The 27,230-nt window shown below is 38.9% G+C and overlaps 1 protein-coding gene across 1 annotated transcript in view; it reads left to right on the top strand.

Annotated features, from left to right (window-relative positions):
- The first annotated feature begins 12,698 nt into the window (after nt 1–12,698).
- The window catches only part of C2_2H4orf50 (chromosome 2_2 C4orf50 homolog), a 264,277-nt gene continuing 249,745 nt past the window's right edge, over nt 12,699–27,230 (top strand). The window contains exon 1 of the mRNA XM_078678890.1: nt 12,699–15,833. Coding sequence (XP_078535016.1) covers nt 12,699–15,833 — 3,135 coding nt within the window. The remainder of the gene's footprint in view (nt 15,834–27,230) is intronic.

Raw genomic sequence — 27,230 nt, 5'->3', positions numbered from 1 at the left:
GGAGAATATAATCCAACTCACCACCTCTCATAACATGACAAGCAGAACTCAATACAAAGGAAGTCAGGAATGTGGTATTGGGACTTATCCTAGGGATGGGCAGGTTGACAGGCGGGCGACCCAACTTGTAGGGAGCCGGGTGGCTGAGGCGTGTTTCTTATAGAGGTGTCTAACTAGTGCATGACAGCGGGTAGCATGCATAAAGGAGAGGTTATATGTTGAGAGATTTGTCAAATAGAAGTAGTGCCAAACCTCAGTGCACAGAGCTATCCGGCAAAATCCCAGTCTGACTCTCCTTTCCTCCCCTAGCAGTATTGTCAGTACCTCGGTGCAGTATTTTCACTAACTCGTTAATGCTGAGATGATCTCTGGTATCTTCTTCTAGTGCATGCTCACCTTGGAGAAAGCGGGAATGTTTGCAGCAAAATTTGATAGCCAGTGTAGGGTCGGTAAAAAAGCAAGGCCTGCTGTCTACAATGACACATACTCTGGCAGAATATACCAGCACATACTGAAATCCAACCTTCATGGGCACATTTTTTGGCCAGGGTAAAATCTGGGTTTATAGTAAGTTGCCTGAGTTGTAAACCTCCTTTTGTTCCCTGGCAAGTCTTAAGATGGTGTCAAGGGCCATCTAATTCTAGAGGCAGGTGAGGGAGCTGGGTTCCACTTTCTAGATTTACTCTGGAACCCCTGTACAATGGGTCTTTGTTGCCTGCTTGTAAGTGTGGAGGGGAGGGAAAATCATTAGCCAATTATACATTAACATTACCCATGATTTTGAAGGAACTTCTGATCCAGAATGTTAATATTTTTAATATAACGCCAAGAAAAGTTGGACATAGAGTCACCTCAAGACTAGAGTGTAAAAATACATGAGCACTTTTACAAAACCAAACCTACGAATGACATTTAGGCTGCAACAGGCACAAAATAACCAATTCAAGAATCAGCACGCAAATATTTATCGCGACAACATCAAGAGCCTTTTTCATTGCAATTCATAGACAAAAAGCATTAGTGTGTCCCTACACTACTACAAGCGTGACATCCCTACTTAGCATTTCCCCAGGCAAGTACCCAGAAAGGTGTCAGCATGTGAAGTCTTCCTAAGAAGTGCACTCACGTTGAATGGGTCGAGTAGCATAAAGCTATGGAGCTCGTTCTAAGATGCTCCCTTCTCTCCAGGTAAGGCAGAAGTTTCAGAACTCTGTCCCTAACCCCAAAACAAAAGTCAAAAATCACACCCCCAAACACATCAAAAGACCGCCTCATCCATTAAGGCTACTCCTTGCAGGTAACTTTCCATGAAGCAACACTGCTCTCCAGGTTCCTGTTCAATGTCCTTGGTTCCCAGTCCTTCTCCGACGAGAAAGACATCCTCCTACATTATCAGCTCCGCTAGTCCAAAGGCATCCTCTCCTCCCTATGTCTGTCTAACTCCTGATACAAAGATGTTATTCTAACTAACGAGGACGAATCCTTGCACCTACAACAGAAACATGAAAAAAGGATCATTCCACAAACACATACATTCTAATTAACAACCTTCAACATGAGAGCAAGGTGAGAGAAACGAAAGTTAGGCCTACCAAGTTTGGCAAACATAGAAACAGTACACGAGTTTAAAATACATGTATATATAGGTCATTATTATCCACTCATTATATGAACATTAGTATCAAAACATTCATTAATCATGAATATACTTCTACATGTTTAAATTCATCTAAACGTACATTTACTACGTTAATTCTCCAACTTGTATGAAGGAAATACCTAATAATTCACTTACACATTATAGCAATACACTACCTAATAACCTAATGTTAATACAACAACAGATTATACACGGATGCAAACTATCTGTGATTATAATGCACCACTACATTTTATAAGAGCTGAATTGCGCTCAGGGTTGGCTCCTCCATGTGGGTGGAGGACCTTTGCCCCACTGCTTTCTCGCCGTGTGAGAAGCAGAAGCATAAAATGGTATTATAAATACCATTTTATGCTTCTGCTTCTTGCACTGCAAGAAAGCAGAAGGGTTTGGTTGGGGCGAGCGGGTGGGCGGATCCGCTCTACAATAGGGGAGGAGTGGCTGCCCACTGCTGAGGGCGCTGACTGTTTGGTTGCCCTTCCGATAGACGCTTGACTGGTTGGCATCCCAACCAATCACAACGCTGCCATTGCAGCGTTGTGATTGGCTTAGGAGAGGGGAGGGAGGCTGAAAACACTCACAAAGAAACTACCGGTCTATGAACAGCGAGACAAGGATTGGCAGAAAAGCTAAAGTGTCTGGGTCATGAAAAATATATATTCACAATACATAAGAATCCCATCAGCCCACTGTGGTGGCAGATTTCATCATCTGGGATTATCTCTAGGTTGCAGAGCTAGTGCAACCAACAATGCTAGATGAAGATCTATGCTTAGTTCATAACCCAGTGATTGATTCAGCCACACCTTTATTTTAGTAGGTGGTGCTGATGATTTGCAGTGCAAGAAAGTGAAAAATAGAAAATGTGCAAATATTAAAATTGACTACTAAGACACCACAAAAACTTTAATAAACGCTATCCTAGTGTCAAGTCTGAAAACAGTGTGCTGACAGTTTGAAAAAATAACTGTCATAAGCGATGAAATGGCAGGCCTACATGTTTCAGCCACGAGGATATTTGTAATCCAGGCTTTCGTCAGGGCCAATGTATTACAACGCTTGATATGAAAACTGTGCAAAAAACAAAATCAAAATAAATATAACAACTTAAATGGTTGGTACGATACACCCTACCATGACCTGTGTATCTCAAGTGGTGGTCAAATATCACAGGAATCTTGAATTCATTTCTAAAGAAAACAATATACACTCATGAATCTTATTAAGAGACCCAGTACACCATGCAATACTACAGTACAATGTCCCATCTTATTTGCAATGGCAGTATTGTTCAATATATCACTCGATATGAGCATCAGAAAAAATTATTAAAAAGGATTTTCACTCACCTATCTTTATGTGGGAGTACTCCTCACCTCACCTGGCATCGGCTCAGGGAATGAGGGCCCGCACTGTACTGTGGGTAAACATAAAAGGTCACAAACACAGTGAATATCTCTGAAAGTCAGTTTCCCATCTTATTCATAAGAACCTTGTCACGTGAAAATAAACAAACCATGGCCCCATCCAGAGGTCCCTCTAATCTAAATGCAAGTGAAGGTCCAAATATGTCACTAACAAGTACTTTGTAGTATATCCTGTTTAACCTAAGTATCAATTTGTGAGGCACGATGATTACAGGTATACAACTTCTAAGATCATATGTGTATATAGTTTGTATAGATCATTGCACGCTATGCCGAGGCTGCTCATGTGCAAATATCACAGTCATCTCTCCAGAATTATTCCTCACACTTACACGCCTCTTGTATGTAAATCCTTCCAGAGGATCACTAGTTCGAAGTAGTCTGCGCATTATCTAGATCCCCTTCTATATGTCTTTCAGTCTGCAAAACCCAGTCAACAAACAAAAACAAAGACAAAAGGAGGCGAAAACAGCAACCCACTTGCTCCTTACCTGTCCGTCAGTACCCCGAGCTACGCTGAGCTGAAGGGGAGGTAACCCAACAGACAGGTATGTCCCACTTAAATATCACTTACTCAGTTCAGTCATTGATTGACCAGAATTAAATGGTAACGTTTACACGTTCAGAACGGCGGCTGTGTTCAAGGCAACCGAGTAAGTGGCTAGATCGTCCCCGCGTCTAGTGAGCACTTCCTGGTCTGTACTGCGCATGCGTTGATTACGTGACGTGCGTCACAATCTAATGGGCGAGTAATACCTGGGAAACATAGTTCGCCACTCAGGATTGCCATATATTTTGAGTAGATGCTCATGATACGAGATACTTTATTCGTGAAAGAATAAAACCTCACACTATATTGTAGAAGCTTGAGTTAGTGTTAGTATGTATGTATTTAATGCTTGTTAAGCGCGACTGTCACCCAAAGGGTATCCTGGCGCTGAGATCAAGTGAACACCTAGGCATGTTGTTATGAGACCGCTTTATTATTAACAGGAGAATACCCCTAGTGTTATTGACTACAGCACGGACATGATCATAGTGTGTTGACATAACCAAAAACAGTTGTACTGCAAAATTCATGACATGCAGTTCGCCACTCAAGATTTCCACATATTACGAAAGAATTCTTGTAATACATGATATTTTACTCGTAAAAGATTTAAAACTTCACGCGATATTTTAGAAGCGTAAATTGGGGAACACCAAAGCATGTGGTTATGAGACAACTGTCTTACTAATACGAAAATGTCCCATGTGATTTTTTTGGCGACAGCACGGACCTGATAGTAGTATGTTGGCATAACAACACTCAATTATACTTCAAGATACAAGCCATATAGTGTAGTGCTCTCTCATTGGTCACCCTGTAAAGACAGCATACTGTCTAAGAAACAATATGTAGGTGGTAAAACATCCTGAATAACATGAGCAGCAAGCAAGAACTAGAACCTGCGGCTGAGATAACACCATCTGATATAGTGATGACTTTTTCAGGTTTTTTAAGAGAAGAAAAGTAACGTGGGAATAAGTTCAAAATGTAACCCACGGAATATTATCATTCAGCCCCTGACTATCACACTTAAGTTTAAAAATCCATTTTTGTTCCTTAACAAATAGGAACTTGGCAACATCACTGACATGGGATGGAATAAATGGTTGCTGAAGTATAATAATCCACTTCATGTCTTCTGCCTTGTGTTTCAAACTCAGGAAATGATTGGTCAGACGTGTATTGTTTGGTGCACCTGATTGTGCTCTTGTGCTCATTAATCCTCTGTTTGGCCTTGCGTGTCATCATGCCAATATATCTCAAAGAGCATGGACACGTGATCATATAGTTCACTATTTCAGTGTTACAATTAGTGTGTTTCTTTAAAATCCAAGGCCTACCAGTTCCAATGTCTACACTTTTTGTTCTCTGACTTTGGGGGCATGCTGTACAAGTCCCACAAGGGAAATGGTCTTGGACCGCAGGGAGGTCCCAAAGTGTATTGACCGTGTCTGGAACCTTAGTTTTAGGTCTCGTGTGGACCAGACTGTCTAGCAGGCTGACTCCTCTCTTAAATGAGAAAAGAGGGGCAGGGATGGTCTCATTTGCCACATTCAAAATCTTCCAATGTCTACGTACCGACCTTTGCACTTGGTTGGATAATACACTAAATGTATTCACAAAGGTCAATCTCCCCAGTGGTCGTTTAGCCATTGGTATCTCAAGAAGAGCATCTCGATTATTATTAGAGGCCCTTTTCCATGCTTGTCGCACCAGTCGTTTGGGATATTCGCCGTTCCTCAATTGTGTGGACAGAACCTTAGCATGCTGTTCAAAATCCTGTTTGTCTGAATATTTTCTACGTATCGGTAAAAACTGGCCTACTGGCAAATTGTCATGGAGAACCTTAGGATGATGGTTCCCAAAAGTTAGTAAAGAGTTTTTGGCCATGGGCTTTCTGTACAGTTCACTCCCAAGTTTACCTTGTGACGGAAATATAAGGATGTCTAAAAAGGGTAATCTTTCTTCGCTACATTCCTCTGTGAACTTCAGAAACCTGTTCCTACTGTTAAGCCAGGCCTGAAATTCCAGAATGGCAGCGGCTGTGCCTCGCTAGACGACCAAGATACCGTCAGTATATCTTTTCCACAGCAAAACCCGATGTTGGAATGGGTTGCTGAGGTCAAAACACACTCTTGTTCAAACAAATGAACATATAGATTGGCCAGGCTGGGCGCAAAAATACTGCCCATTGATGTTCCAGCGATTTGTAAGAAGATAGTCTCCTCAAATCTAAAAGAAATTCTGTCATTGCCAATCTCGCACACTCTATGATGAAGTGTACTGATGTGATGCTGTCGAGTTCCCGACAGATCTGTAGACACTAATCAATTTGGTTGGAATGTTAGTCAGACAGCTCTTTGCAAACCTAGATTGGTCATGAATGTGAATGACCGGGGTCTGTATTTTGTTTGGTATAAGTATATTCCGACAATACGACCTTCTCAGGTCTACAATATTTAGTTTGACAGATTTGAACATGAAAGCAAGCAAACTGTTATCTCAGGTTTGATGGTGAACTTTACTTGCACTTCCATGCAGGTAGAGGCTATAATATAGTTCTAATACCTCATACCTGGCATCTGTATGTAAAATGAAGGAACAATTTAGATCTGTAAACATTAGTAACTGTTATTTTATTAAAAGTTTAGAAGGCTTGCACACTATTTGATGTGTGAGACAGTATATCTTCCATGCTACATGTTCCCCCTACAGAATTGGCATTTTTTCTGTAACAATTTAATTCCTTGGTCCTTCAGTGGTTTGGACTGTCAGGAGCCTCTATTTTTGTTCTTGCAAACTCTTCCCAAACACTATATGAGACAAAATTGTTAAGCAATTCACGTCTCTATTAATTGTGATTTTAGGAGCAGCAAGTACTCTAGAAAGATCGTCTGGTATCCATCACGATTTATTGAAATCCAGGTAACAGCTGAATAGGTTTCCTTGTGATTTTCTGCTCTCATTGGTATTTAAGTAACATCCACCTCTCACGATTTGTATATTGCACTACCCTGATTTGATTAAGTAGATGACTTTTGGTATAGTGACATGCTCTTTTCTGTGTAAGTTGATTATGTTTTTGATTCACACATCCTTATAATCACACAATGCCTGCTTTAGCGTTGGTGCCGCCTGGTGCGACAATCTTTGGTAGTGCGTCCAACACCAACGACCTCCTTCTTCATGGATTCCCTCACTACAGCCCTCCAATGGTGCCTCTAATCTCTCCTTCACCCCACTTTCACATTTTATGTATTTTATAGCACAACTCAACCCAATATAGACTTTCAGAGTGTTTACTATGTGCAGTAACCGAAATTCTTGCTCTTCCTTGCGTGAAAAGGAGAGAGCACAACCATTCCATATCTACTAAAATATGGTGCTATTGCTCCATTCTCTAATGCTGGTGTGCCTGAGCTGCCTTGCACCAATTCACACACCCTTGCTCCACGGTGCAAGGGTGTTTGCGTGATGTCAAGCTTATGTTTTATACTGAAAGGATACTGTCTCAGTACAAAATTCTATTCTTTGACAAAGTTTAATTCTTTACACTTTATATGTGTGCTGTATGGTGCAACACAAATGCAAAGGTGAAAAGGTTTAAAGATAAGAATACCTTTGTCCAACTTTACGCCTGCCTCAAGAAGTCGTAAATTTTTTATGCCAATACCATTATAGCAAAGTTAGTAGATAAGAATTAGGATCAAAATACATGGATGAGTGCATGGGAACGTTAATTTATCACCCATGGTATGCCTCCTTGATGTAAAGTAACTCATATTGGTACTTTGTGTTACTTTAGGACAGCTGTCCAAAGCAATTAAGGATTTGCACTGGAAATTAATCTCCAAAATACTTTAAGTCTGGATTGCATCACTTTTTTGATGCAAACCAGGCACAAACTATTAGTAAATTCGGCCTTTAAATGTAAGACAATGATTGGGGTGTCATACTAATTAAATTAATCTGCTATATAAAGGATCCCTTTTCAGCAACCTTGTAATAATGAAAGGTTAAGAGGAAAAAATTGAAAAGGTTCTAAACACAAGTCTTTCAGTTTGCATGGAAACACTTTAATGCCAGTTCATACCTCAATGTGCATTATTATTTTAGGAATGTTACTTATAAACTTCAAGTAACAAAAGGATCTCTGTGACAAAAGCAATAACCCACTTAGCTTCATGTCACTCATTGTGCTTTGCAACAGTAACAGTAACCCTCAATGCTCCTATGTCATGTGTCAAAGCTGAGACTAGACAAATCACAGATGGGTCACTCAAGTGCATTAATCACCATAATTATGATTCATTTGTATTATCCCCTGAAAAAAGCTGTGCTCTCAAAGATCTCTACAGGCTGCTTTCATTTTTGCTTAGCCTTTTATGTAGAGGGTGCCACTTTGGCCTTGGTGCCAAGTGCTACTGCACCGGTCGCACTGCCCTAAAGCTGACTCTGCGGGCATATTTTTAAAAAGTTGCCGTGAACAAGTGTGATCCATTATGACTGTGGTATTTAAATATGTTTTCCGCTGAGGAGGTCTTCTAGATCATTATCAGAAGCACATGCCATCATTCACCTGAATATGGTCTCCACTTCTTCAGCTTCTCCATTGCACACATTGAGAAGACTTTGTCTCTTGAACTAGCTTCATGGTCAAGATTTTCTACTGTCCATTCATAAGTAAATCATCAGAGCCAATTTGTATATTGCAAGAATTGATAGTTTTTTTATGATGGTTTAAGAGTGAACCATTGCATTTTTCAGTAGTAGATGATTGAAATTAATATCTAAAAGGGTTTGGCATGAGGCCTGATATGTTTGCCATTGGTACAGCAGCACAGTCTCTTTCGTCTTGAAGCCAACTGGAAGTAGTATTGTCTTCATTAGAGCCCTCCCCAGTAAAGTCCCAGTAGCCTTCATTAACTGATCCTTCCAGCCGCTGTGGCCATAATACTCACTGTCCAGGAGGTTACAGGTTTGATTGGATAGCTATGTCTTCTTAATGTAGTGTTTAATTTTGGTCAGGGTATTGCTGACTCTCTGTCATAGGTATGTCATAGGTATTTCAAGTTGTATTTATGCAGAGCTGTACTATTCTTCTGTTCTGAACCAGGCAGCATTAGCTCTAGCAAAACTCGGATTATTTATGCCAGTTCCTGACTAAATCAATGTAAGTTGTCAGTTTTTGATTGACCTTCCACAACCTTTTTCATTAGTTCTAGTTAAACCGGCATGTACAATTCATAGTAAGAAACTAGAAAAGTTAACCTGTTGAGTTGTTGAAACTTAATATGTCAGAAGTAGCTTTGGAAGAGCTGCCTACAGTTTTTGGACAACGCAGTAGCAATTTGGTGGTCTTAGAGAGAACTGAAATCTCATTAATTTATACAGCCAGATAAGGTGGAATTAATTTAATTATGATTGATAATGGTTATCGTGGGATACTAGCCCTCTGTGTATTCCTGATGTTGACTTAAGTAAATTCATGTTTTGATATTTTGAAGAACTTAGTCTTTTCAGTGGGGCATGATCATTATATGTGCATTGAAATATTGTATTTGCAGAATGGCCGGCTTTCCTCTTCATTGGACATTACGTGGCTAGGGGTTATTATTAGTATTTCAGAACGTTCTATGCTTTTGACCCTATCTGTGCCATCTTTTTCTTCTACCCCTTTGTAGTGGATTGCCCATGTTCTGTGTGCATAAATGTTAGTTGCTTAGCTTTGAGTCTCAATGGTTATAGGTCTTCAGTAATTTTTTCTTATTTTTGGCATAGTTGTCCTATACTTAGAAATTGCATAGATGGATCATGAGCAGGGCTGAGATTGTAATCTTTGCCATCATTGTAAAGGATTTCCTTAACACACTGCAGGCAGGTTGGGGTTCAAGACTTCACGTCCTCCAGGCACTGTTATATTGTCGGAAGTTTACAATGTTTACTCCACAGGGTTTTAACTTTATCTGAATGTGAGCCAATTAATTAGTTCATTCTGTTTCTTACTATGGCTTACTTGTAGTAGACACACTCTTGTGTACATATCAGATACTTTTAACCACAATCAAACATCATGTGTTTGTAGTTCACTGGAATCTCTTCCCAATTTAGGAGTACCAAATATTGTCATGATCTTTGCAGTAACGATTTCCTACTTGTGCCTTAGGGTCCTATAGAGTTTTAAACAACTTGACCTATTCACCTCATTTTTTAATTGCCATACCATATTGTGGCATTCTCTAGCTACACATAAACCCTGTCTCCCATCACCCCACCACAAGTGGTTTCTTCTCAGAAAAAGTACAAGTCTTTATTAACTCAAAGATAACTTTGATGACTTAGTAAGATTAGCAAGAGCCTCAGCAGCTCCCTTTATCATGGAAGTGTAATGCTACTGCTCATCCACTGTGTTTCTCCAGTCAATGCATTTATTTTACCTTCTTCTTCCATACTGTCAATCTACCAGAAAGAGTAGCTCGGAAGAGACCCAAATGGCATTATACTTGGAGAAAATGGAGAACCGGGTATTTGAAACTGCAGACATGCGAGGCAAATACTTCTGGGTTATTAAAGTATAAGTATGCTTCACCAGCATCTACAGGACAGGCCATAGCAAGGACACCTTAAAGGTCAATCTAGACAAAGTTGTATAAAGACCTCCGAGTTGCACAAGCAGATGTCTGACACCAGTGGTTGTTACAACTCCTTCACTTACTCTTCAGTTTGCACTCAACCTTCCTTCCCACCACCTCTATTGTTTTGTCCCTCATTGGCTCCCTTGCTCCCTTTTCTCCTTGCACTTTGATGTTTGAATATACTATTGCTGTTATGTTTCCCTTCGTATAGCCTGCTCCATACCAGAGCTGCGGAATCCTCTCTTTTTGATTTGCTTCTTAGGCATGATTGCTGGTATGCATGGGGGCTAGTCACAGTCCCCTTGCACTCTGAACCAGGTAAGTCTAATCACTGTTTGAGAGGATGTATGACGTTACAACGCGAGATATTACAACGCATTCCGTTACAACGCATTTTTTACAACGCAGGATCCATTACATCGCATGCCTTTACAACGCATGACATTACATAGCAGATGCTATTACAACGCATGCCATTACAATGTAAGTATAGGTAAGTATATTATTTTTTTTTAAATTTAAGTAATTTAAATTTAATTTAATAAAAAAATAAAAAAATAAAATAATTATTTAGTACATATATTACTTTAAGTTTATTTTTAAAAGAACTTTTAATAATAAAGAACTATTTATAATAAATAATAAAATTATTAAAATTAATTTTTTTAATTAAAATAAAAGATTGTATTTTAAAACTAAACCCTAAAAAAACCCAAACCCCAAAACCCAAACCCAGCCCTGAACCCTAAAAATACCCCTGTACCCCAAAACCCAAACCCAGCCCTGAACCCTAAAAATACCCCTGTACCCCAAAACCCAAACCCAACCCTGAAACCTAAAAATACCCCTGTACCCCAAAACCCAAACCCAACCCTGAAACCTAAAAATACCCCTGTACCCCAAAAACCAAACCCAACCCTGAAACCTAAAAATACCCCTGCACCCCAAAACCCAAACCCAACCCTGAAACCTAAAAATACCCCTGCACCCCAAAACCCAAACCCAACCCTGAAACCTAAAAATACCCCTGTACCCCAAAACCCAAACCCAGCCCTGAAACCTAAAAATACCCCTGTACCCCAAAACCCAAACCCAGCCCTGAAACCTAAAAATACCCCTGTACCCCAAAACCCAAACCCAACCCTGAAACCTAAAAATACCCCTGTACCCCAAAACCCAAACCCATTATAAAAAACATAAATTAATATATTTATTTATTTTTAATATTAATTAAATAAATTAAATAATGTTAAATAAAATATAAAATAAAATTATATACTTACCTATACTTACGTTGTAATGGCATGCGTTGTAATAGCATCTGCTATGTAATGTCATGCGTTGTAAAGGCATGCGATGTAATGGATCCAGCGTTGTAAATGTTGCGTTGTAATAGAAGTGCGTTGTAAAAGTTGCGATGTAACGGCTGTTTCCCGTTTGAGACGATATGTCATTACTTTTGGTTCTATGAGCCGGGTCTTCTAGCCAGCTACCTGCTGCCACAAGTGTCTGATTCTTTTTTCTCTTTCTCACACTCTCTCTCTCTCTTTCTCTTTCTCTTCACTATCATGAAGTCCCACACAGGAGGAGGACAGACTTGAATGTTGCTTGCTTGTACCAGAGTCATCTGTGTATTTTTCAACATAATTCAGTGTATCTAATAAGTGTCTTTTCTTTTTCAATTCTGCAGCTGCAGAAATTATGTGGAGCTAGAGCTTAGAAGTAAAGAGTAGTCTGGCTGTAAGATGTCTGTTCTAACTCACTTGGACAAGTATTTCTGGCCCATCCTGACACAGGGTGTCAAGCTTTCATAAGGAGTTCTTTATGATGTTTCTGCCTCAGATGAAGGTGGGAAAGGAGTAGTAAAGATCTTCTTCTCTCCAAATGTTATGTTGTGGTAGGTTAGTCCTACCAGTGTCCAGGTCCGTTGTAAGGTTAACGCGTGTACTCAACTCATGGAATAAAAGAAAGGTAGTTGGTTTCTCTGACATAGCCCCCTAAGACAGAATTTGACTTTCTTAAACACACTGAGAATGTTAGATGTGACAATTGGTGCAATCATAAACATGGAATGGTAGGCTCAACAAGTTCTAGATAGCAAACATGATTGATTGATACTGGTAATAAAGTGCCTCAGTCAGGGGAGCTACAGGGGTGCTCATATTCCATTATTTTGCTTGGCTGTACGTTTCAAAGGGATCGACGTAAAAGGAATGCAATGCTATTTGAGTATGATAATACTACATCTTTTGTTTTGATTCGCTCAAACATTAGGTGTGTGGATACATACAAAAGTAAACATCGTAATCACTTATTCAGTTTTACATAAAAAGTAAATACAGTTCTAATTGTTAATATGTGCACTTTACTTTTTTTAGGACAAGCTTCATGGAACAGGGCCAGCTTCAACGCAAGAGATATCTACGATGATTAGTGCCACCTATAATCAGCTTAATCATGGAAAGATGCTGTTATCCTCACTTGAGAAGCCCGGCATGCCAGATCACCCTGAGGAACCCACTAAAGAGCCTATAGAAGACTTCATTGTGCAGGAAGCTGCTAACCAGCCTCTTCTTTCCATATTATCTTCTCAACAGACAACATATGAAGGTGAAAACTATAGTTCTTCATTTAATTCTTGTACTATCCCTCTAGCGATTAACACAGTTGGTGTTCATAGTAGTACTACCACTTACAACTCAACCAGAACAAAATGGCTGAAAAACAGCCAGGAGGCTTTGAAACCAGACTCTGCTGACTTGTACTCAGCACCACTGAAGGATTCTATTGGTAACTTAGAAATAGAAATAGTAAGGCTACAGGCTGAAAAGAATGAGCAGAAAAAACGTCTAGAAATCAAAGAAAAGCTCTTGTTTCAGGTCAGTAAGGAAAAGAGACTCTTACAGGAAGCTTTACAGGAGAGCAATACACTACTGCATATGTGGGCTTTAAAGAATGAACAGTATTGGAGAGAACCAAACAACGGTCTTCACGAACAACAGGAGAAAGTGCATATTACAGCTGAGCAGATAAATTTTAGACTTGAGACTAAAAAGGAAAAAGATCATGGTTTGCAGGAACTGTACATGCCACAGAACAGTAGCATGACTAGTTCTCAGGAAATATCAGCTGTTGAAAAAGAAAATGATTTCTGCGTCCCAGTCACTGTGCATTATGACAAGAAGAGGGGTCAAGATCAACACATCATTCATTCTGAAAAAGATACACTAGAGTTTACAACCATACCAAATATAGTTAATGACACAGAAGCATGGTGCGTTCAACTGCACTCAGAAAAGAAAGACTGTATCTCGAACTGCAACATGATAAGGGAAAACAGCGATAAATGGAGCCAAATGGTGTCAACTGTGCAAACAAATCTGCATCCACTTAATCCAGTGTTGAAGTCTGATGAAGGGTACCACATCAAGAAACAACTGTCACCAGAGAAAGAGACAAGTAAACAGTTAAATGAAGTACAGAATGTAGAGCAACAATACAATTTCAAGCTGTCACTGAGTGATGAGACAGACACATGCTTATTGAATAGCTGCTCTTTAGATAAACAGCTTGATAGATACTCTCAACAGGTATTGTCAGTATGTAGAGAGAAGGATAGTAAAGGTCAGAAAGTACAGCTCCATGACGAATCAGATTCCAAAAATTTGCCTGATGACTTACAGTACAGCTTCTCCAAAATATTATGTACTTTAAAAAAAGACATTGATTTGATCTCTCATAAAGTAGAAGCTGTAGAAAAAGAGAAACAGAGTTATCTTGATAAAATCCATTCCCTTGAACGAGCATTTTCCAAGGCTACTCAGGAAGTATCTGTGTTACAAGAAGAGAAGCGCAAATATTCTGAAAAAATCTTTGTTTTAGAGAGAGAGAAGGAAAATTATGCACAGCAAGTGCATTTGTTGGAGCAGGAGAATAGGGATTCTTCCAACCAGATCATTTTAATGACAGAATACAGGTCGAAAATATCTCTGTTGGAGGAAGAGAAGAATAACTATTCCCAGAAAATATCTACACTAATGACAGAAGTTGCTGACTATTCCCAAAAAGTTCTACAATTGCAGAAAGAGAATGAGAATTATTCTCAGAATATCTTCTTGCTGGAGAGTGAAAAAAAGAGACACTGTGATGTTTCGTGTGAAATTAAAGAGAAGGCTGATTTGTACTTGCAGAAAATATCTACATTAGAGCAAGATAATGCAAGATATTCTCAACAAATATGTGTGATGGAAAAAGAAAATATTATACTTTATGAAAAATTAAACAGCATTGAGAAGGAGATTGATAGATGCTCTCTGAAAATAACAGATTCGTATGAAACACATTCTGAATACACCCCAGTGTTATCGACACTTCTGAAAGTGACTACCAAAGGTTCACATAAAAATGATTACCCTGTAGTAGAAAGTAATCGGAGTACAATCAAAGTGTGTTCCAACAAGAACAGTAGCAGTCAAGTCCAGAATGACAACAGTAGTGTTGAGTGTTCAGAAACAACTAATAAAAGTGAGGGACTAGATGCAGAAAATATTTCCCAGAAACTAATTAGCTTGGAGCAAAAGAAGTGTACATTTTTTCGACTCATAAGCGATCTGGCAGAGGCACAACAGAGGCATTCACAGCAAATTCCTGAATTATTGCAGGACAAAGAAATGTATTTGAAAAAAGTGTACAATATTGAAGAAGAAAAAGTCAAATGTTCAGAAAAAAATGATGAACTTGCGGTTGAGAAACAAACTTTGCTCGGGCATTTGAACTCTTTAAAGAGAGAAAAAGAAGAACATTTGAAAGAAATGTCAAAGATCGAAGAAGACTATGCAAAATGCCGTGATATGCTTGCTCAGCAACAGAAAGATAATACAAGGCTTAGGAATAAAATTCATAAGGTTCGGAAAGAAGCTTCTGATAAAGTAGTGGCATCTAAAGAGGCTACATACAGTATCATGTCAGAGAATAAGAATTTAAAGGAACTCATACTCCACCTGAAAGGCAACTACGAAAATGTGATAAAAGACACAATGTTTGGGATGGAGGAAATGATAAAAGGTTTAGAGAAAGAAAATGAGAGTCTTCTTAACAGAATACATCAAATGGAAACTGAAACAGCCTCGGAAATCAGCAAACAAATGGAGCAAATCCTAAAAGAAAGAGAACAATTGATTAATAGAATTGGGGAACTAGAGGATGAATTGAGGTTCAAGGAAAATGCTAGCTGCATTCTAGAGCCATCAAACAATGGAAATGTGCTGTCACAAGACTCTTTCGTAGCTGGGGAAGCAAGTGAAGTTGTCAGCATGCAGCAGGCTCATGTAGGCTACCCAAAGAATTCAAATAAAGTGTCTGGTTGTGAAATAATTGATAAGGAATTGGATAGAGAAACCAATTTGGCGTTAATAGAACTCAGAGCCATTTCTGAAGCTCACGATGATTCACAGATGGCTAAACCGGATGGTCAGACATTCGATAAGGGGATACAGTGCAATGTTTCTGAATACTGTGGTCTCTTATTTACAACTCTAGAACAACAACACATCTCAGCCAAGGTAAAACGAGCTTTGATTCGTTGTATACTGTTTTAGTGCATCATTAAAAGCTGTGCTTTAAGTTATGTTTAAAAAATTTAAGCATCACACACTGACCGTTTTTGCAAAGAAAAAGCACTTAATCAACTATTTTATGCAAGGATGTTACGCAAACAATTCAGAAGAGCTGTATAATTGTAGGTTTAAATAGCACCATATATACACAATGTGCTGAAAGCTTAACCCATGCCTCTGGTAATTCCCGTACAATAGCAAGATAAGAATCTTAATTTGTGTAGTAGCATGGATTTGTAGGGGTTAGAGTAAATTAATTTGATCTTCATTTACTAAAAAACAGCAAAGATTTTTTCAAATTGTAGTCAGCAAGCTCTGCAATTATTATTTGGTTACTTCTTTTAAATTGAAGCGGTACTGTCTTGCAGTTGAAAGGACCCCTGGACTGAATCTATATTTACTATTATTTCTCCGTAGAAGTCTCTTTTAATATAAGCTTTGCCACGGTACAGCTGATAAAGATATAAGGGATCAACATACCCCCTGCTGTACATTATAAAGATGTTGCAAGTCACTGAGAAGTTCCATGCCCATATAGAGGAACGAGGCCAAAGGGCACATTTCTTTATAAGGTTGTGCAACAACGAGTATAATAGAGGGTAGTTTATTCCTTATAAGAAAGACATGGTCACACCATCAACTTTCCCATAAACCACTTAATTCCTTGGTGTATAGCTCTTTCAAATGAAAGAGAGAGCATGTTTGCAAACATGAAGAATAAAAATAGAATCTCTAATGCAGAATTAAACAAATGAAAAAAAAGGTTAGATATTTGTTACAAAAAGATATTAGAATCAGTTTATTACAAACCAGTTTATTTTAAAAAGGCACAGCAGTGAGGAATGTGTAGAAGCATGTGGAAAGAGGATCACTGACATAATATCGAGGGACATAATATCGAGTTGAAAAAATATCGTTGACAAAATATCGACAGACAGAATATCAAGTTTGTATCTACAAACAGGTAAGTACAAAAATATTGACTACAAAATATCGTTTACAAAAATATAGTTAATTAAAATATCGACTTTATTAAAAACAGTATTAAATTAAATTAATATTAAATATTAATTACTAAAATATACTTTAAAATACTTAAATTACCTTCTAATATTTAAATAATTAATGAAAGTTATAAAAAAAAAATTTACAATCATATTTGTTAAAACATATATTTATAGTACATAATATAATTAAATAATAATCAATATTATTGCCGTAGGATAGCGTAAGTGTAAAAATTACTATTCCCACTCCAGAGAGTGCAACAGTAGGGAAAGCGTTGGATAGCGTAGGGGTAAAAATTACTATTCCCACTCCAGTGAGTGCAACAGTAGGGAAAGCGTTGGATAGCGTAGGGGTAAAAATTACTATTCCCACTCCAAAGAGTGCAACAGTAAGGAAAGCGTTGGATAGCGTAGGGGTAAAAATTACTATTCCCACTCCAGTGAGTGCAACAGTAGGGAAAGCGTTGGATAGTGTAGGGGTAAAAAATACTATTCCCACTCCAGTGGGTGCAACAGTAGGGAAAGCGTTGGATAGCGTAGAGGTAAAAATTACTATTCCCACTCCAGTGGGTGCAACAGTAGGGAAAGCGTTGGATAGCGTAGAGGTAAAAATTACTATTCCCACTCCAGTGGGTGCAACAGTAGGGAAAGCGTTGGATAGCATAGGGGTTAAAATTACTATACCTACTCCAGTGAGTGCAACAGTAGGGAAAGCGTTGGATAGCGTAGAGGTAAAAATTACTATTCCCACTCCAGTGGGTGCAACAGTAGGGAAAGCGTTGGATAGCGTAGGGGTAAAAATTACTATTCCCACTCCAGTGAGTGCAACAGTAGGGACAGCGTTGGATAGCATAGAGGTAAAAATGACTATTACCACTCCAAAGAGTGCAACAGTAGGGAAAGCGTTGGATAGCGTAGGGGTTAAAATTATTATTCCCACTCCAGTGAGTAGAACAGTAGGGAAAGCGTTGGATAGCGTAGGGGTAAAAATTACTATTTCCACTCCAAAGAGTGCAACAGTAGGGAAAGCCTTGGATAGCGTAGGGGTAAAAATTACTATTGCCACTCCAAAGAGTGCAACAGTAGGGAAAGCGTTGGATGGCGTAGGGGTTAAAATTACTATTCCCACTCCAAAGAGTGCAACAGTAGGAAAAGCATTGGATAGTGTAGGGGTAAAAATTACTATTCCCACTCCAAAGAGTGCAACAGTAGGGAAAGCGTTGGATAGCATATGGGTAAAAATTACTATTCCCACTCCAGAGTGTGCAACAGTAGGGAAATTAAATACTTAAATACTTTATTTTAATATAACAATTAATCAATTAAAATTACAAATTAAAATTAATTATTATTATTTGTTACCTATTAATCCAATTTAATTACAAATTAAAATGTATTTAATTAACAATTAAAACTTATGTATCTATTATTTCAAATTAAATACAATTAAATAAATTGAATTATTTAATTAATTATAAATAAATTACTTCCCACCCTATTCCCCTATAAACCCAGAACCCGCTACTGAAAATAAATAAGTAAAATTAACATAATTAGCAATTAATCAATTAAAGAAAATTAATTGCCAATTAAAATGTAATTAATTACCCATATAATTTTAATTAACAATTAATTCTAAAAAAATACCAATACATTTTTTAACATATTTAATTAATTTTAATTAAATTACATCCCATCCTATTCCCCTATAAACCCACAACCCACTACGGAAAATAAATTTGTAAAATTAACATAATTAGCAATTATTCAATTAATTAAAATTAATTGCCAATTAAAATTTAATTATTTACCAAATAAATAAATGTACATATTTAATTAATTATAATTAAATTACTTCCCACCCTATTCCCCTATAAACCCACAACCCGCTACAGAATTTAACTACGCAAAAAATAAAAAAACAAATTTCATTATTTAAAATTAATTATAACATAAATACACAATTTTCACACATATAATAACATAAAAAACATTATAAAAAAGTAGATACTATTAAAAATTAGCTATTTTTAATTACCTATATTATATACTTCGATATTTTAACTGTCTATATTTGATATTACATTACTTACCTTAAAAACGATATTTTTGATGTCTATATTCTGTCTAGTCGATATTTTGTCCAGTCTATATTTTGTACTCGATATTATGTCCAGTCGATATTTTGGAGTCGATATTATGTCTGTTTACCGTGGAAAGATTCTAACTTTTCTCTAATTACCTAAGAAGTTCAAAAAACAAAAATGTTGCCATAAATAGCTCCTATCTGCTTGTCATTGTACAAGTAGAAAAACAGAGAAAACAAAGAAACACATCCTTTTGTGATTGTTCTTTAAATATCTGCTTTAATTTTGCTCCATGACCTGACCATCCTTGCCCTCTAGCTGCTGGTTCTGTCAGCAGTCATTGTAACATCAGAACTCAATTGTAAAAGCTTACTAGAGTTGAGATATAATGTCATTTCTTTATGATAGGTGCGTCAGAAATCGTTGATTACAAAGAAATTGGAAACTTGTTTTTAATACAGGGTTGCAGAATCCCATATAATATAAACAAAGAAGGTTTAATGATGTGTAATGTCTGTGTGCTGGTATTTAATGTACTCTGTAGAGCCACCGATGTGTACTTAACCCACAGCTTAATCAATACCAAGGTGTCTAAGCAACAATGAATGTGGCAAGATTTATTTACCTGACTTATGTTCCAAGGATGACGATTCTTGTTAACACATGACAATATGCTGCTAGTAATGTAATCGGTACCCTCAACATGATTGACATATGGAGGCACGGTCCTTTCATAATGAGATGTGTCTGTATTCTAAGAAATGCATATGTTAGACTTTCCAAACTTTTTTTAAACTATTGACACTATTTGATTGTTCACCTTGTTTTGGCTGTATCAGTGCTAGCTAGGTAGTGACAATGTGCTTCCCTAGTACCTGGTCAGTCTCCCGCTAATCTGATAGACTGATCAAGAATGTTCTTGGGTGCACCTGAACCTGGCTAAGTGACTTATCTGTACCTGTTGTAAAATACCTTGAACTGTACTCCTGCCAATGTTTAGTTTTACTGCGCTTGGATTAGAGGAGTGGGGTAGTTTATATTTCTTCAATAAATTCACCATGGATATGGAGAAAGGCACTTCTCGCTGGGGTGTCCATTGCATTCTTGAACAGAACATGCAAATGAGCACAGAATTTGCTCAAAAAGAGCACATCCAGCATTCTTTGACTTTGTGCATTCCACATCCCTTCCAGATTAACTGATGCCATTCTAGAGATAATTGCTAGTGGCGTCTGATACGAATCACCCCCTGTCTGGGCAAGTGGGTGGCATGATGTTTTTTCTTCCCCAAGGCTTAAAGCAATATCTCACAACTCTGCTTTTAAGAAGAAAATCATTGTTTCAGGTGACTTTTATGTTTGCAAACACAGTGTCCTCACAAAGGGAAAAAGAAGTCTGCATTCTGATCTCTCATTAATAAATTTTAAACCCTCTTGTATAATTTTGTATGAAAGCCAGGATGCCATAGAGTGTGCTAGATATTTTAATTTCAGATAGTGTGTTGTGCTGTTATTGTATAATGTAGTTGCTACCAGAATCCTGACCATCACTTTAGAAACAGGAGGCCTGGGCTTCCTTAGAAGACATATATGATTCACTGAATGTCAGATCATTTGACAGTTAATCTGCTCAAGCTTCACTTCCGAGGAAAATGTCTGCTTGGTGAGCACCTTGATGAGCAATTCACAAAGACATGTGAGGCCAGAAATGTTTGCCTTTCTTCCAGATAATTGCATAGCCCTTTTTCCAAACTTGCACCTATTCATTTGCACAGCTGTCTATCCCCTCACAACTATTCTGTGATGTTATCTTATGTTATGCGAGGCAAATTTATAGAGTGCTCTACCACCCTAGAAGGTATCCCGGTGCTGAGCAGGTGGGAGTCTAGCCAAACCTATGGCCAAGGGAGACTATTTGAAAAACCAGGTCTTCAGCTTCTTGCAGAATTCAAGAAGTGAGGATGAGGCTCTTATGTGTAGCAGCAGATCATTTCATGCTTTCGAAGCAATGTGGGTGAAGTCTTAACTGCCAGATTTGGTTTTCTGTGTGTGCAGGATGTGTGCAAGTAGTTGCTCAGATGAGCGGAGGAGTCTTGAAGGTTTGTTAAAGCAGATGCGATTATTGAAGTATAAACTCATTGCCAGTCACCTTAGTGTTGCTTAGTGTCCCTTACTATACTATGTCAATAGGAGACCATGTGATACCCTTCAAGCTCAAAGGGGAATCGGTGTATGGCAGTTTGTGCTTGGGGTCTTCTGTCGTCTGAGAGGGAAATGGACTATTTTTTTATTCAGTGGTTGTACCTTTGGAGTATACCATTCAATTTACCTCACTTCCCCCTAAAACCTGACCTATCATTAGCAAATTGAAAATAAAAATACATATATTCTTTTGGTCTGACATTAACTTCACAGTACAAAAAAAGTATGCAAATGTTATCCAGCTATGGTCCATTTATAGAATGAGCTAACATGAATGACAAATTTTCTGAATAGTTTGAACCTTGCAATCTTACATATATCCATTTTATTAAAATGTGCCTCAAATGCTTGTACTGGATACAAAACACATGCTTATCTTTCACTTTTTGCCTCTGTTTTCTCTGACTTATTATCTATTGTTTAGCGGTACATTGTTACAAAATAGCCTCTTCTGTTTTCAGCTATCTGTAAAACTGCGCATTAGCTTTATTCCTGGCAAAGTGCTGCAAAGCAATGTCCTTGAAGGAGCCAGTGGCCCTCGGCATCTCATACTGGCTGCAGGGTTTGCAAAACTAGACAACTGCAGAGCAGCGGTTGCTCTATGCCGTTTGTGCAGGGAAGATGGACGAATGTAGTATAGTTGCTTGGAATGGATACCTAGAAAAGGTAGAAGCCAAAACAGATACACAACCTCCTTGAACAACCAGGTTGCCTACAGAGACAAGTCTTAGCCGAGATGTGTCTGCCAAGAAAAATGACTAAACACCTTGCAAAGCTTTACAAAGGGTCCGCCAATTGAGGTGATTCCCCCGCCACACAAGATGCCATGGTACTGTATAGTATTTTGAAAATATTCCAAAACTGCAAATATAACTCCCGGCAGGAGGTGGCGACAACATTGTGTAAGGCAGACCAGTCCTATTCAGGTGCAATGAAATCTCCTCCCCTACACTAAATGAAGCCCAGGTCTATTCAGCCCAACCCTGACTCACCAAAGAGAGGCAGGACACACCTCAGCTCCCCACCTTCAGTGGCTGTCTACGGAAAATGCACATCCATAGCCCCTGTAACTCCAAAGCCGGGCAGTCAATCCACAAACCAGGAGAGGCACCACAGCATTTTTATATTCTGAGTTCAGGCATAATAAACTCCATCTTTCTATCTTGTCCCAACAGGTAGTTATACTTATAAGATGTTAAAGACTACCATTCTATCCTACGGGACAGATAGCCTTTCAAAACGAAATACACTATAATTCACTATCGGGACATGTCCCGCACATGTTCTACCTTTCACATACACTACACCCTGCCCACAGGAGTACCTTGGGTGTACCTTAGGGTTGGTGGCACAATCAGTGGGGCAGGCCAACTAGCAGCACAAGACATACAGGCCCCTGTACACTGTACTAGGGACTTAGAAGTAAGTCAAACAAGCCAATCATGGAAACACCAATCCATAATAACTATTTAATCAGATAACATATGCACTTTAGCACTGATTAGCAGTGGTAAAGTGCCCAGAGTCCTAAAGTCAACAAATATAGGGTCAAAAACAGGAGGCCAAAAAGCATAAAGTCTGGGGGTAAACCTACTGAAAAAGCCAGGTCTAACAACCTACTTTGTGAAGTGTTTAAAAATCATCCAGAGTATACACATGAGATCCTTCCACAGGCCTGTTATTGCACATTTATTCTGCCCCCTGTGGAAAGAATGAGGTTGTATGAGTGTGAGGCGTGCACACAAAAATGAAGTCCTGGAGGATAATAGAAAATCCCCACTATATATAGTGGCAAGGAAATGTGTGAGGGGCAATCCATCATCCCAGGACTTGAAAAAGGAAAACCTTGCAGGTTTGCCGCATCAGAGTACCTGTTGGTGAACCAAGAGGTAAGTATGACTCATGATGTGACTAGTAAATGCCACTGTCCCCAACCATCAAGAATAACAGATAAGAAAATCTGGCGGCCGGTATAGAGCAGTTTGGAGGATACTATCAAATACAGTTCTCACTAAATCGAAAGTCATACCTAAAACAACTGATGTTTCCCAATGCATAAATATTTCTATGAACTATTAAATGCTTCAATAGATACAAATAAGGGAAAGGCAAAAAGGAAAGAACAATAACCATAAAATGGAAAATGTACATGTGGGTTTAAGGCCGATAGCAACCCTCATTTCATTTCTGCACTAATAACAGGCGTCTGAGATACCCGATATTTTGTATTTTTTTATATTCATACATTCGCACACGGCCCTGCACACATTTAATTTTGGTTTAAAATTTAAGTGCACTTGTCTTATGGTCGTATATAGGATTATATGGCTCCCAAAAATAAAGTCAAAGTCTTGCACTTTGTTGTAATTACAAAACATGGAAACGAGACACAGGTACCTTGATATTAATACGGTGCAATGGCAGAAATATGACAAAAACGACATGCTTATTATAAGCAGTTTATACTAGTTTCATCTATTCAACGCTATGTATTATGCAACCTTGTGTAACTGATTGTCTTGGTGGATGGGAAATGTAGATTAGTGATGATGTCATCCTACATGGAGCAGGTCCATGGGCGGTCGGTTAATTTTTAGTGTTGATATCACAGCCTTGCCATTCCAGCATTACTGTCTGAGTTTGGCAGCCCCCTCCTTGATCCTTGTTGGAGCCTACAGGCAGATGTTTATTCTATTGTCCATTCGCATGAACTGGGGTTGAATTAGTGGTTGGTGTTGCATCCGTGATTATTTCATCTGCAACCTACAGCCTCAGAGCTGAACCTCGCAGACAGAGAACTGCTGCAGGGTATGCCATTTAATAAGGGAATCAGCTACTCTGCTTTGCAAGCACAGCTGATTTGAACTGGATTTGCAGCAGTTATTTGCTTTGGCATATTTGCGTTCTTCTGTGCTAGTCTATTAGCTCTAGGACACTCTTAGGAGCATCTGTGTTCTCTTTAAATCCTATTAATTCATTCCTTCATTCACTTATATGGCGCACTAGACAGTACATCAGTCAGTAATCCAGGACCCCTGCTGCCTCAGCAGAGAACCTCACTCTCGGCATGAGGACCTAAAACAATCAAGGTGAAGCCTAACACAATGTTTTCTGATCCCTCTAGAAGGTGGACTGCAGCAGTGAAAGAACACAAGCAAGATGGAAGCCCCACAGTTACAGGGGCATAGCAATGGTAGGCTATCGACTTTTTCTGTACACTCTGGACCTGCATAAATATTCCAAGACAATATCATTTACATTTATGACAATACAATATGAAACATGTATCAGAAGTTCCAGTGCACCTGCAGAGGTTATCGCTTGCCATTCCCAGAGAAATTGTGTACCTAAGAGATGGTCAGAGAGTGAGGAAATTTACATTTGGCTTCAATACAGTCAGTAGTCAACAAGTAGCTCTCTCCAGCTGAGTTTTCATGCACTAAATGTTGCACACGAGGGGACAACATTGATATTTCTCCTTTTGAAACCTTATGATCCTTTTCAGCCAAGTAAGTTGTTAGACCAACAGCCTTAGGGTGGTCTTCCCCCAAACATTTTCACTACTTACTTCCTCTTTTTTGCTGATGTTTTAGAAATGCCACTTTCAGAAACTGGACATTGTTCTGCTCTTACAGCTCTGTGTGCCTGCAGCCTGTCTCTAATGCACGTCTGGGGTAGGTGACAGCTTCACTTTGTTCATTCCCTCTAGACAGCCACAAACACAGGAATGCTAGGTGTGCCTGAATACTCATCTGCATTCTGATGGCCCTTCCTGGGCAGAAAGGGAGGGAGGGGCTGACCCTTGCACCTGAATATCCAGTGCCCTGTTCCTACACAGATGGCTGATTACACCCTGCTGACAGTCCAGAGCCAGAGCTGGGAAGAAAGGACCTCTGTGTAGATCATAAGACCCTGCTCTGACGTCATCCCAACTTCAAAGGCACACCTGGGTATAAGTACTGGTTCTCTTACCCCACCAAACCAGACACTACTGGACCTGAAAGAACTCTGCCAGGAGGAAGGACTGATGTGCTGCTACAAAGGACTGCCATGCTGCTGAACTGCTGGTCTGGAAGAATGGCTTTTCTACTCTGCTGTGCTGCCCTGCTGCCTCCTACCCTTGTCCCTGCTGAGGAAAGGTCTGTGTCATCTCACTTGAACCCAGAGTAACTCCAAGGTCATGCTGGTTTGCCCCCTGTTCTGACGTCTCAGAGACATCAAATACTTCCTACAACCCTGCAACAGCACCTGGACTCTACCATCTGTGAGAATTCATTGTTCCTTTTCCACACGACCACAGAATGACTGACCACCGAAATCAACTCAATTCAGTGGGTGTGTAGTTAGTTATGCAGTTCAGGTTCAGGTTCAGGTTCAGGTTAGAGTATCATTCAAGCTTATCCTTTAGCCTGTATAGATGATCTGCTGGTGACTATCCTTTCTTCTGCTACAATTTGAAAGCCCAGCTACCTGGACCAGACACACCTCTATCACAACACTCAGCGTCCTTTGTGGCGGCTAAAGCGGCTTCATCTGGAAGGACCTGTCATGGCCAATCACTCTTCTTTATCAATCAGTCTCTCCCTTCACTCGCTACAACCAATCTCAACAACTGATTCACATCTGCCCAATTTGGATTTTACACCTCAAATACAATCTGAAATTCTTCTCAGAATTTTGCGGGATTTTCATGCATATTTGGAAAATGCTTCTCTATACTGCTTAAATAAGTGGGGAACCAGGGAATATCGTCTGTTAGTCTGCCTTTGGAGTATGGATAGCCTCTTAAAGGGAAGAGAAAACTATCTTGAGTAGTGGTTGGGCTACAGGTCCAGTCCGTTTGATGTTAGCAGAAATGAAACTGACTTGGGACCTAGAGTGGGAGTGCGGGTGGTAGAGTCAGCCTTATTTATGCGTTATACAACCCTTTAATGCATCACTGTCAGCCACTTGTCTCGCCACACTCACTACACCCACTTGCACATTGTTTTCTTATGTGCCTTTTACTACCTGTGCACCTGCTGCTACCCCATTTCCAGGCATAGCCAGAGGTGCATCTACAGCATCTCCCACTGGTCTTGGGAATGCAAGACATCCAGAATGTCTTGCTCTTTGTCTATTCTCTGATATTTCAGTGCACAAAGTCAAAGTCAAAGAAATTTTATTCGGTTTGTAAAATAACACAACCATATAGCAACAGACATAAAATTTTACACATATTGAAACAGCTATAGAGAAGAGAAATAACAAATACGGGATTGCGCTTAAAATAAAGACATTTAGCAACTATAATGGTGCAAAATCATAAGGTCATCTAGAAAAATACATTTGACTGTAGTATTGATAATATACGACCATTGATAATGTGCAAATAAGCAGTTAAAGTGCTAAGTATCATCTCTGTATTAATACAGATTGATAATTTCTAAAAGGAATTCTGCTGCATACTTGCTAAAGTGCAATATGCATATAACAGCGTCTAATCAGGCTATTCACAAGGAATAACTATGACAAACTATGACAAAAGTGCAAGTGCTGAATCATTCCAATAGTGGATATTGTACCATAGCAGCAAGTACTCAAACATATGTGTGCAAATTAGCATAATAATACATGATAACAACAACATCCTGTTATAAAGTGCATAATACATTTAGCAGCTTACAAGATTCATATAATAATTGATTTTCTAGCGGAGATACATTTTAAAATATAACTAGCCACATAAAAACATACATCTGGGGACTCTAGATTAAACACTAATTTCATTGCTGTTTGTAAATGATACGTATCATATTTTAAAAAGATGGGTTTCAAATAATATTTCCTAAAAGACGTATAAAAAGTGCAAAATAGCATAAAGTGACATACGCTCTGTTTTGATTTGCCATCGCATGGGCACGGGCACGTTCCAGGTTGTTTAGGCACAGGGAAGGCCACAAGATGATGCACAATTCCTAAACGGAGACGGGTTAGCACAAATCGATGGGAGGGAATACTAACTGTTACAAGATAAAATTGGAAACCTACGTTAATGTTATATTGTTG

Source organism: Lissotriton helveticus, chromosome 2_2 (genome assembly GCF_964261635.1).
Source record: "Lissotriton helveticus chromosome 2_2, aLisHel1.1, whole genome shotgun sequence".
NCBI lineage: Eukaryota > Metazoa > Chordata > Amphibia > Caudata > Salamandridae > Lissotriton > Lissotriton helveticus.
The sequence above is the reverse complement of the archived record's forward strand: the minus strand, read 5'-3'. Positions and strand labels throughout refer to the sequence as shown.